A 12,299-nucleotide genomic window follows, 5' to 3' on the forward strand; every position below is an offset into this window, starting at 1 on the left:
GGAAAGCTGCTTATCGCTCCACACTCCCCAAGGCCTCCGGGGCTATTGTGTCAGGAAAAGCCCAGACCTTTCCACCCCAGACCCCTGTGGGTGGCTTCTGGAGGGATCTATGGCGATAGAGAAGGGGATAAGTTCAGGGGCTCTATCACAAGACCCCAAAGCTTATGCTTTCTTAAAATAGCAAACCCACAGCCCCCTGCCTCTTTCTCTAGGGGCTTAAGCTGCATTTTCTCTGCTGCATCTTCAGCCTCTCAGGGAGCAGGATCATTGGCTAAGAGGAAAAAAGAGGGCAGGCATCCCAGAAACCTCTCCAGTCTCCCGCCACCCGTTGGCCCTAGGAGGGAGGGCTTTGACCTACTTGTCGCCCTGGCGCGGCTTCTTCCCGCCGGGCCCACCCCTTCCCAGGTCCTGCCCCAAGTACGGGCCACCGTCTGGAGGAGAGCCCTTGTCCTACCTCACGCACGCCCTAGCCACGCTGGACCAGCCTGGGACCCCCTTTCTCCCTGGGAGCCCGCGCTTCCGCCTCCGGGGCGGAGACTCCTCCCCCTCGCCGTCCCAGTCGCATTCCCTGGCAAAGCCGCCGGAAAAGCCGCCGCCTGCTTGGCCCGGGACGGGCGGGGAGCCGGTTCCTCCCCGCAGTCCGCTCGCTCGCTGAGCCCTGGGACACGCAGCGCCGTGGCCGCGAGTTCACCCGGGCCCCACTGCAGCCGGCGCGCCTTCAGCACCACGGACAGCGCCCCGCCCGCGGCGTGCCCCCACCGGCGTAGCTAGGGCCACGAGCGATGCCCGCGGCATGGCCCGGCGCCCCGGCCCCATGGCGCTGCTCCTCAGCTTCGGCCTCCTCGGGCTGTGCTCAGGTAAGGCTCCCGACCCCGTCCCACGGCCCAGGGCTCGCCGCGCTCGTCGCACGCCTGCCAGGCCAGCGGTAGAGGGGAGTCTGCTGGGGTTGGGGGAGAGACCCCCGTGACCACCTGGGAGGACCTCCCTGGAGGAGACAGTGAAGCAAGGAAGTGGAAACCTGGCCAGTGGTGGTGGGGAGGACGTGGGTACCCAGAGAAGAGAAGGTGCCCTCCTCAGCCTGCCGGGGGGGGGGGGGGCGGTTCTGAGGGCGGCTGGGGTCCCATTTTTGTGAGGTGTTATCTCAAGAACTCCTCCTGGAGGGGCACTCCTCTTTTGCTTCCCTAATTTCTCAGCCCCTTCACTGGTCTCTTGATGCAGGGCAGGAAGGGGAGACCACACTTCTCGTCTTCTTGCAGGGCGGGACAGGAGCCTGGAACGACTAAGAAGGGGCTCTCTGAGGGGTGGGGAGGGGTGTGTGGGCACAGTTGCAGAACAGGATAGAGTGTGCCGAGAGGCAGGTGCACCGGGACAGGCTCCTGTCTTCGTGTGTCCTGGGAATCAATATGTACGCCCTGGACCACACAAATGAGGCAGCCCAGCTATGCCACTCCGACCCAGTGCCTTTTGGGGGACAAAGATGGTGTCATGGCCACAGGCACATGACAGATGGACACTGACTAAGCAAAGGGGTGTGTGGTGAGACACAAAGATCTGTTCCCCTTTCTCCACCCTCCCAAACCCCTTAAATGGCAGGTATTTGCTGGGGAAGCCCTGGCTGCGGAAATCTGAAGCCTTTGAAAGCACCCTCTGAGCAGCTCTCCATTAACCCTCGCAGAGTCTGCAGGCCTCTCCTTGGGGCTGCCTGGGCTCCTTGGCCGGTGGTCTCAGAGAGGAGTTTCTATTTGAGGGTCTTAGTTCTGCGGCCTCCAAGGGGGTCACCTACGCTTTTTCAGTCCCCTCACAGATGGAGCACTAGGAAGCTACAGCCTAAAGGACTGTCCCATTACGCAGCGGGGGAGGGATCCCGAGTAGGCCCCTCCATCCTTGTTTACTTCCTGCCTGCCTGACCCTCCCTTTTGGCCCAGGGGTGTGGGGTACAGATGCAGAGGAGCGGCTGGTGGAGCATCTCCTGGATCCCTCCCGCTACAACAAGCTTATCCGCCCAGCCACCAATGGCTCTGAACTTGTGACAGTACAGCTCATGGTATCATTGGCACAGCTCATCAGTGTGGTGAGTGGGGGGTTCCAGCTGTCTGCCCAGCTATGGAAATCAGCCCAGCCAGAATGGGTTAATATTTGTGCTTCCTTATCCGGTGTGCCCAAGGTGTGGGGAGGTGGGGAAGGGGGCCCACAGGCTGGGGGGGGGTCTGCTCAGCAGCTTCTACTTCCCTGCAGCATGAGCGGGAGCAGATCATGACCACCAACGTCTGGCTGACCCAGGTTAGTGCTCCTTCCATCTCTCTCTCTCTCTCTCTCTCTTTCTCTCTCTCTCCCTTCCTCTCTCTCTCATATATATAATATATATTACATATACATATATATTTATGTAAATATACATATATATTTCTCTTTAAGTCTTCACAAAAGAAGCAGAAAGGTATAGACTTCATAGTTCTAAATAATTGTATCTGAATCTTGGTTCTGTGACTTTAAACATATGCAACTCGCCAAGATTCATTTTCTCATTTACAAAATAGAGATTCTAATACCTTGGCTTAGCTGTGCAAATTAAATGAGTAAGATCACATATGTGACATTTATTCAGCAGAAAAATCCCTGTGGGTGGGGAGGAGGAAGGCATCTATACCCCTCCTCCCCATTATTATTTATTTGGAGAGAGAGAGAACACACTCTCACTTGCTGGTTCACTCCCCAAATGCCTACAATGACTGGGGTGGGGCCAGGTCTGAAGTCAGGGGCTGGGAACTCATTTGACCCACAGGAGCCCAAACACTTGAGCCATCACCTGCTGCCTCCCAGCGTATGCATTTGGAGGGGACTGGAATCAGGAGATGCGGTCCAGAATTGAACCCAGCCATTCTGATGTGGACCAGGGGCATCTTAACTGTCAGACTAAATGGCTGCCCAGGGCCTCCTCGGGCCCTAGTGTCCCTTTCTTTGACCTTGAGCCCCACCTCCTCCCTGTTCCAGGAGTGGGAGGATTATCGCCTCACCTGGAATCCCGAGGAGTTTGACAATATGAAGAAAGTCCGGCTCCCTTCCAAACACATCTGGCTCCCAGATGTGGTTCTCTACAACAAGTAGGTGACCTTGGAGTCATGGGGAGGTTGGAGGAGACCAGGGGGAATGTCCAGGGGATGAAGGGGTCTTAGGGGAAATGAGAGAAATTGGCCTATGCTGTGGGGGCGGGGAAATCCGCAGACATACCCAGACCAGTGAGTGTGGACAGCCCAGGGGAATTGGGTCATGAGCATCACCCCACCACTACCAGCCACTCCCAGTTCCCAAGCTGTGGTGGGAATACAATCAAGGATTGTCCACTCCTGGTGCCTAAAGTGGTTCCAGAGCAGGCTTTCCTGGGAGCCTGAGTGGATTCCAAGAACCTTCATGTCCCAGTTTCTCCTGCAGGTTCAATCCTGTCTCCTGTAATAATCTTTCTCTCCTCTAAGCTACAAAACCATCTCCCCCAGCTGATGGGACCATGTCCTGCCCCCACCTGCCTCTGTTCCCCTTCATGGCTTGGGGCTTCCCTGGCTTCTCCACCCTCACCAGAAGCAAACAGCTTAGACAACAAGGGACAAGCAACAGACACGACCTCTCCCTCCCCCACCCTCTTCCGCCTCCCAGGGGCTCCGGTTCAGGACCCCTCTTCTCACCATCAGCCCAGCCATGCCCCCTTCTTGCTTAGGCGCTGGAAGGTTGCTCTCATGCCTGGGTCTCGCCTCCTCCCACTGCACCGGGGCCGGGGGTTGGCCTGGGTGGAGGAGCGCTGACGGTGCCCCTCCCTCGGCAGCGCCGACGGCACATACGAGGTGTCCTTCTATTCCAACGCCTTGGTGTCCTACGACGGCAGCATCTTCTGGCTGCCGCCCGCCATCTACAAGAGCGCCTGCAAGATTGAAGTGAAGCACTTCCCATTCGACCAGCAGAACTGCACCATGAAGTTCCGCTCCTGGACCTACGACCGCACGGAGATCGACCTGGTGCTCAAGAGCGACGTGGCCAACCTGGACGACTTCACACCCAGTGGCGAGTGGGACATCGTAGCGCTGCCGGGCCGGCGCAACGAGAACCCCGACGACTCCACGTACGTGGACATCACGTACGACTTCATCATCCGCCGCAAGCCGCTCTTCTACACCATCAACCTCATCATCCCGTGCGTGCTCATCACCTCGCTGGCCATCCTCGTCTTCTATCTGCCGTCCGACTGCGGCGAGAAGATGACCCTGTGCATCTCCGTGCTGCTGGCGCTCACCGTCTTCCTGCTGCTCATCTCCAAGATCGTGCCGCCCACCTCGCTGGACGTGCCGCTCGTCGGCAAGTACCTCATGTTCACCATGGTGCTGGTCACCTTCTCCATCGTCACCAGCGTGTGCGTGCTCAACGTGCACCACCGCTCACCCACCACGCACACCATGGCGCCCTGGGTCAAGGTCGTCTTCCTGGAGAAGCTGCCGGCGCTGCTCTTCATGCAGCAGCCGCGCCACCGCTGCGCCCGCCAGCGCCTGCGCCTGCGGCGGCGCCAGCACGAACGCGAGGTGGGCGCCCCCTTCTTCCGCGAGCCGCGCGGGGCCGACTCCTGCACCTGCTTCGTCAACCGCGCGTCGGTCCAGGGCTTGGCCGGGGCCTTCGGGGCTGAGCCCGCGCCGGCGGCGCCGTGTGGCTGCGGCCTCCGGGAGGCGGTGGACGGGGTCCGCTTCATCGCCGACCACGTGCGCAGCGAGGACGACGACCAGAGCGTGAGTGCGGCGGGCGGGGCTGCTGGGGGCTGGGTGTCCGTGTCAGAAACGCCCTCAGCGGGAAATGAGAGCCCCCAGCCTGTGTGTGGATCTGGACGAGGGCTTGGGTGCTTTCCCAAGTGGCGCCGCCTACACTGGGACAAGTATTAGAAGACTGAGGCTTCGTAGTATCTCGGGAGGCTGGCCCAAACAGGAGGCTCTCTGGGTTTGCAGCTGGCCCATGGCCATGACCCTGACAGTCCCACCTTCGTTGCCTTGGTCTCCAAGTCCAAGTTGTTAATCTGCAGCTCTCAGCTGGAGAGGAATCCTTTGTGTGACCCACAGAGGGCAAAATTGAGGCCAGGAGGGGCAGGAGGTGGGCTAACAGTTCCAAATCAATTTTCCCTTTCTGCACCTGGGTGACCAGGAGATATTCATGGAGATGGGGGCGGGTGGAGAGAGGGCTCCACGGGCTCCCTCCTCACCCATCTGCAGCATTCAGTATCTGGCTGCTTCTGCAGTGGCTCCCTGGAAGGTGATCCCTTGGGACTAAGCTAGCATTGGGAGGAGGTAAGGTGGGTGTGGTGACATCCCCCATTTTGGGCAGCGGCTCCTTCAGCCCTGAGGTCAGGCCCAGCTGTTGCCATGGTGATGGGGTGGGGCTGCCTTCCGTTAGGGGGATGCAGCAATGTGGGCACTATGGTTTGTGCAGGCTAGAAGGCTTCAGTCCCCTGGGACTGCAGATCAAGCTGGAGCTGAAGTTTGAGCAGGGGCACCCTTCAGTCCTGATGGGGAAGAGGAGGGGCCGAGGGCCTCAGAGGTGGCAGAGGCCAAGTGGGAACTGTGGCCGGTGCAGGGACTCAGCTGGCTGCCTCTCCTGCTACAATCCACCTCTGAGCTGTGCATTTACCGAGCTGGCTGCTGGGGAGGCAGTGACTGACATGGCTGCTCCATGGGCATCTCAAACCCCATGTGTCCAAAACTGCGTGCTTGGCCTGCGGCCCTACCACCAACATATTCCTCCCCCATTTCCTCACCCTGCCGTAAAGGGCACCACCATCCACCCGGGGTTCAGACCAACACGCAGAGCACCCCTGGACTCCTCTGTTTCTCACCTCCCCGTCATCCAAGTTGTCAACATTTCTGTCCTATGCGCACAGCCTTCCAAATACTCTCAGCTTCATCCTTGTCTCAGCATCTCCATGCTAATACCCGGCTCAAGGCCACTCTCAGCTCATGCCTGGACCAGGGCAGAGCGTCCTCATCCCCCTGCCTCAGCGCCCATGTTACTATCTCCCCTGCAACGTGTGCCTCTTCCCCTTTGCTCGGGTCACGGGCTTATCTGCTTGATGGTCTCAAGCAAGCCAAGCTCCTCCCTGCCACAGGACCTTGGCACGAATGGTTTCCTGTGCTTGGAATGCTTATTTTTTTTTCCTTTTAAAAATTATTACTCGTATTAATCTCTGCTCCAGTATTTGAGAGTAAGCTGCAGACACTGTAGCCCTTTCCTGAACACACTTCAGCATGTCTTTCCTAAGAACACAGACACTCTCTTGCATAACCTAGATTCAGGGATCAAATTCAGGAAACTTGGCTTCTACTCGTGCATCTAACACAAAGTCCACATTCACATTCCCCAGCTGTCCCCGTGGTGTCCTCCGTGGCACCTGCACCCCAGCCCAGGATCTCCAATTGCATTGAGCTGTCAGGTTTCTTTGGGTCTGGAGCAGTTGCTTGGTGTTGTTTGTATGGGCTAGGGGAGCGTCCCTGGGTTTGGGTTTGTCTGATCACTCCTTCCACTGATTCTGGACGCAGCTGGCTCCCTGTCACCGGCTCTTGGCTTCAGCCTCACCTTGGAGAGACCTTCTGAGAGCACCCCTGAATTGCATCTTCCTCTCCGTTTCTGCCAGTCCCCTGCTACCCAGGCGGTGTCTCACTTTTGAAAGTCTGTCTTGATTTTGTCCCCACCTCCCTCGGTGGAGTCCGCTACAGAAGGCTCTGGCTGGCCTTGCTCTGTCATTTCCCTGGGGCCCAGCATGGTGCCATGGATACAGCAGGTGCAATTGGTCACGAAACAGCTGATGGCCCGTCGCTGTCTCCTCTAATGGCCTGGGCTGGCCTGGCCGGGTGTCACAAAAGCCTGTGTGCCAAGACCCTTCTGGCGAGCCCTGGGAACGGCTCTCAGCACCCCATGGGCCCAGTCCCCACCCTCTGGGGGCTCTGTGCTAATGAAGTGGGTGCTGCCAGCTGGGGCTCCCCTTGTGCGAGACCCGCAGCACCACTTGCCTGGGTTCCATGGGCTGGCGTGGCGATGAGTTAGACAGGGGCCCCGTAGCTCCTTAGCCACGGGGGCAGACATGCAAACTGCAGTGATGTCAACGTGCTAGAAACGCGTGGCTCCTTCCAATCTGAAGGGTCAGGCAGGGTCAGGCAGGACCGTGGAGGGAAGCTGCCGTTTGATTTAGGCTCCCCAGGTAGGGAAAGGGATTCCCAGATGCAAAGGGAACCCAGAGGCACAGGCACCCGAGGAGGCACTGGGGGTTGCTAAGTCTGGATTAGGGGCTGGGAGGGGATGGAGACAGGCTCGTAAGGCACCGGGGCCACTGTAGGCTTCTAAGCAGGCTGGCTCAGAGCTGAGCTTTAGAACAGCCACGCTGGGACCGCCATGGGGTGGGGGAGGAGGCTGTGTGTGTGTGTGTATGTGGGGGCCCACGTGCGGTGGCACCTGCTCTGCCCCTCCCACTCCTGCCTGCCCTGAGTGGCTGACACGGGGTCTCCTTCATCTCCTGCTCACAGGTGAGCGAGGACTGGAAGTACGTCGCCATGGTGATCGACCGCCTGTTCCTCTGGATCTTCGTCTTCGTCTGTGTGTTTGGCACTGTTGGCATGTTCCTGCAGCCCCTCTTCCAGAACTACACGGCCGCCACCTCCCTCCACCCCGACTCCTCGGCCCCCAGCTCCAAGTGAGCCCTCCCTCGCCGCCGTGCTCCCTGGCCCCTGCCCTCTGTTGTATGGTAGTGGTGGGTGCACAGTACATGCGGGAGCTGCCAGGAAGCGGGGTGTCGCCCCCACGGAGCCATTCTCTGACCTCAGTGGGAGCCCCTCTTCCCGCTCCTCCGTCTGCACACAGCCGGGGAGGTGGGACCAGCTATATCTTCCTCCGCTTCTGCCAACCCTGGCAAGAGAGCTGGTGGTGCAGGCTTGAAGGCAGAGGACACAGATTCAGCCACTGCCTCCAAGTCCTGGGAGGAGGGTTGAGGGGCAGGAGGTGGCCTGGCTGGCACAGTGGTGGCTTAGGAGAAAGGACGGAGAGGAGAGGCCTGGGTGTGACCTGGCCTGGTGGGCATCACCCAGTGGGCGGTTCTTGCCCAGAGGGCTAGTGTGGGGGAGGTGCCCAACGCAGCCCCCCCTAGGCCCTGCCACTAGGGGGCCCCAAGCCTGCCCTTCTGTCCAGTGGAGAATTCTCTGTACCTCTTACACTTCCTCCTCTGTCCTTTCTCCTTGGGCTGAGGGTGGGCCAGGCTGGGAATTAGGGAGCCTCCCCACTCTGACCCTCCAGGTGAGCTGCTAAGTGTCTGGGCCGTGGGAGAAGCGCGAGGCCACAGGGTGTTTGGTTTCTGCGCGAGAAGAGCCTTTTACAGTCAGGGAGTCCAGCAGGGGCCGGGTTAGAGACGAAGCAGCAGCTCAGCTGGGAAGGCGAGGGGGCAGACTCTGACAAGGGTCACCCCACCTGAGATCCATCTGCCCAGGGGCCACTTTGCACTTCTGAGCGCACCAGGGAGCTAAGGGTGGATGTGGGCCTCCAGTAGACAGGGCCCAGCGCCCTCCACTCATCTCCAGCCTCCCGCTCTGCTCTCCCCTCCCTCTTCCCACCGGGCTGGAGCAGAATTCTGGAAGACGTCCCTAGCGGCCAGTAACTCCTCAGAAAGCTTCACTTCCTGCCCGAGGCTTCCAGGCAGCAGAAACCTGACGCTGCCCCCAAGGCCAGCTGGGAGATCTCCCAGGGGATCTCCCGCCCCGCCCCTACCTTGTGACTCACCCTGATTTGCGGTCCCAGCTTTGCTAAGTGCTGGGCTAGCAGATGGCAGGTCACAGAGGTCAGTCTGCCAGGTGCTCCCAAGGGGCCTGGCCTCACCCAGCCCATTCTGTCCTCCTGAGCAGAGCTGGCCCCCCCACTTCCCCAGGCAAGGCGGAGCCAGGGGCGGGGCTCACGGTGGGTGGGAGGAGGCAGGCAGAAGTGAAGAGCTCTGGACAAGGATCACTGAGTGTGGGTGCCAGCCCTGCCCCGCTGCCTACTTCTTGGGCCACCTGGACCAAGTTCATTTGCTTTGCTAGGTCTCAGCCTCCAGGTCTGTAAATGGGGACAGTGATGCCATTTTAATGAGGTTGCGGCTGGACCTGGAGCACAACAGATGCTTCTTGAGCGAGGACTTGGAGACAGAGCCGGTGGGAATGGGGCCACCTGTTGTAGCAGCCTCTGTCCCGCCTCCTCCCCGCTTCAGTAAACCGAGTCCCCTCAAACAGGGCTTGGATGTAGGGGAGGGGTGGGGAAGGGCAGTGGGTGCACCTGGGCAGGAGCAGCACCAGGCTTGCTGCACCAGGCTTCCCTCTGCCGCATCCCCAGCAGGTGTGTCCCATCTGGGGGCTGAGCCCTAGCCCTGTCCCTGCCTCCCTTCTGGGTCAGCTCCTCCTGACACTGGTGGGCACCCACATTCATCCTGTGCTATCCGTGGAAGAACACAGTGGGCCACGGAGCCAGGAGCCGTGGCACCCATGCCTCAGTGCAGCCCCCACCTGTCAGAAGGCTGCAGCAAGGAAGAGAGGGGTCCAGGTATAGGAGGTGGTGACTGGACAGTGCCAATCCCTCCATCTCTGGGCACAGCCCCTTAGGGACCATCAAAACAGGAGAGGGCCACACTGCACGGGCAGGGTGTTAGCACGCGTCAGCGCAGGCACTGGCAAGCTCTGGGGAACCCACGCTGTCCCCTCCTGGGTCCCCTCGGTGGTGGCAGGTGAGCCCCTTGCCTCCTTCCCACGGCGGGGCTCTCTTGGGAGGGAACTGGGAATCCAGCCCAGTGCGAGGCAGGCCTGCAGGAGGCTCCCGATTTGAAGAGGAAGGGAGAGTAGCAGGGAGCATCTCCCACCAGGCAGGGCCATGGGAGACTCCGGAAGCAGTTCTGTCTGCACGCACCCGGCACCGAGCGGGAGGGCAGCTTCCTGGCAGTGTGATGAGGGCACAGTGGGTACCGAGTCAGTGAAAGTTTCAAAGTAAACTATACATAGGCACCTCCCACCCCGATAGGCCACATCCCCCAAGGGCATGGGGCGTGCTCTGTGGAGACGGGGGTGGGGGCGCTTCGGCCCACCTGTGCACCGCCCCGCCTAGCGAAGGGTCGGCTCTGTGCCAGTTCCTTCGGGCGCACCGTCTTTACCCTCACAGCAGCCCTGCAGGGAAGGGCCCTCATTTTACAGAGCAGCAGTGAGGCCGAGAGGGGCCGAGGGCAGCTGGTGAGCGGCCTGGGTCCAGGACCCGCCTGCCCCACCACCACGCTCTTGCTGTGCACTCCCAAGCTGGAAGAAGCGCTCCCCAGGGGTTAGGTGAGGGGCGCCCGGGGCCTCCTCCAAACCACTCCCCACGCTGCAGGCCTTGGTTCTCTTGTCCCCTCCGCTTTCACAGTCTCTAGTGCCACAGTGCCACTCGGCAACTCTGACCAGAGAACAGGCAGCCTTCTAGGTGGCCATCCCGACGGGTCTGAGAGGTCCATGGTAGTCACACTGCTCCTGAGGGGATGTAGGTCTAGCAACCCCTAGGACACCTCACTCACCACCCACCCCGGTGCCCCCACGCCCCACCCTGCCCCAGCCTCCCTGGCCTGCACTACCCGAGTCCTTGCGCTGGTCTAGCCCATGCTAGACTCTTTAGGAATTCCCGATTCTCGTAAAGAAAGTTGTTTCCAAAGCCGTCTTCTGGCTGTGATGTTTGGGGGATGGGGTTGGCAGATACAGGTGAAAAGGAGAACGCTGGAGACCAGACTCGGGAGAAAGACATTACAGGAATCCAAAGTACAGGCGCGTGGCAGCCGTCTGCTGTGGCATGACTGATCTTCTGACAAACCCACTTCCCAGATGGAAAAGCCACAGCCCCTGGGGAGGACCCTCTGTAAGACAGGGCAAGGGGGAGGATCCGGGTCTGGGGGCAAGGGTGGCAGAGGCTGGTAGGTCAAGCTACGGTCTGCACATCTGCACAGAGGCCTGCCCAGCTCCCAGGACACTGGCTGGACCTGGGCTCACGTCTTAGAAACAGTACAGGGCCAGCGCCGTGGCTTAACAGGCTAATCCTCCACCTTGCGGCGCCGGCGCACCGGGTTCTAGTCCCGGTTGCTCCTCTTCCAGGCCAGCTCTCTGCTATGGCCCGGGAAGGCAGTGGAGGATGGCCCAAGTGCTTGGGCCCTGCACCCGCCTGGGAGACCAGGATAAGCACCTGGCTCCTGGCTTCGGATCAGCGTGAAGCACCGGCCGCAGCGGCCATTAAAGGGTGAACCAACGGCAAAAAGGAAGACCTTTCTCTCTGTCTCTCTCTCACTATCCACTCTGCCTGTCAAGAAAGAAAAGAAAAAGAAATAGTACAGCATGGTGGGCCCTGGTGGTGACAGCACAGCAGCGAGGAGCTCACCAAAGTGCTGCTCACCCTGGCGGGGGGGCGGGGGGGGACACGCAGTGTGCCAGGGCTGTCACCTGGGCACTGAACTTCCCTCTAGCTGGGGCCAGCAATGCCAGGTCTTTGAGGTTCCTGGGATCCCACAGCAGGTAGGGACATTATCCTTTTCCCTACTTATTTGCAAGGCACAGAGAGAGAAAGAGGGAGAGACAGAACTCCCCCATCCACTGGTTCACTCCCCAGACGGCTGCACCAACCAGGTCTGGGCAGGCCAAAGCCCGGAGCCAGGAGCTCTGTCCTGGTACCGGGGCAGGCACCTCACCCGCTGCGCCCCACCCCGTCTCTGACTGAAAACTGTCCCGTTCACGCAGCATGGTCCGTCAGACTGTGAAGGACAGCACGCAGTTCCGGCACAGACGTGCGGCCTGCCCTGGCCTCCCGACAGACAAGCGAGGCTTCACTGTGACTCCGCCCCTTTCTGCTGGTGCTGTGCGTCCTCTGGTATGATGTCATTTTAAAGGATCAAGACAAGCCTTCTGGAAGTCCTGGAGTGAGTTACGATGTGGGAGGAGGTGCAGTCCCTTTGAAATTCAGGCTGAGGCTGTCCTGGACGCTGTCTGAGAAGGAAGGAGCAAGGCTGTTGTGTCTCCTAGGTCTGCGGCCAGGCCTGCAGTCATGCAAACGTGCGCATCCCCACAGCAAACCAGGGCGTGGGGGAGCACTGGGATCCATGCTGCCTCCAGGAAGTCTTCCAGCTCTGGGCCTGGAACTCCGGCTTCTCACGGCCCTGGGGCCGAGTCCTGTGACGGCAGTCCCTGGTGGGGAGGGTGCGTCTGGAGCTGGGGACATCCCTTCCCAACAGGCTTGTCTGTCCGGGAGGCCTGCAAGGCAGCTTCTTG

General features: G+C 60.1%; 1 protein-coding gene across 1 annotated transcript; it reads left to right on the forward strand.

Moving 5' to 3' along the window:
• Positions 1 to 793: 793 nt before the first annotated feature.
• On the forward strand, positions 794 to 7,709 carry CHRNB2 (cholinergic receptor nicotinic beta 2 subunit). The gene is made up of 6 exons (XM_062193641.1): positions 794 to 857; positions 1,926 to 2,071; positions 2,236 to 2,280; positions 2,992 to 3,101; positions 3,815 to 4,763; positions 7,539 to 7,709. Exons 1-6 carry the CDS (start codon positions 794 to 796, stop codon positions 7,707 to 7,709), a joined length of 1,485 nt encoding a protein of 494 aa, XP_062049625.1.
• Positions 7,710 to 12,299: the final 4,590 nt, after the last annotated feature.

This window comes from Lepus europaeus, chromosome 5 (assembly GCF_033115175.1).
Source record: "Lepus europaeus isolate LE1 chromosome 5, mLepTim1.pri, whole genome shotgun sequence".
Lineage (NCBI taxonomy): Eukaryota > Metazoa > Chordata > Mammalia > Lagomorpha > Leporidae > Lepus > Lepus europaeus.

Coding starts and splice junctions, on each gene's coding strand:
- CHRNB2 (XM_062193641.1), top strand. CDS start 794: ATGGCCCGGCGCCCCGGCCCCATGGCGCTGCTCCTCAGCTTCGGCCTC. Junction 3,102..3,814: donor GATGTGGTTCTCTACAACAA/GTAGGTGACCTT, acceptor CTCCCTCGGCAG/CGCCGACGGCACATACGAGG. Junction 4,764..7,538: donor GCGAGGACGACGACCAGAGC/GTGAGTGCGGCG, acceptor TCCTGCTCACAG/GTGAGCGAGGACTGGAAGTA.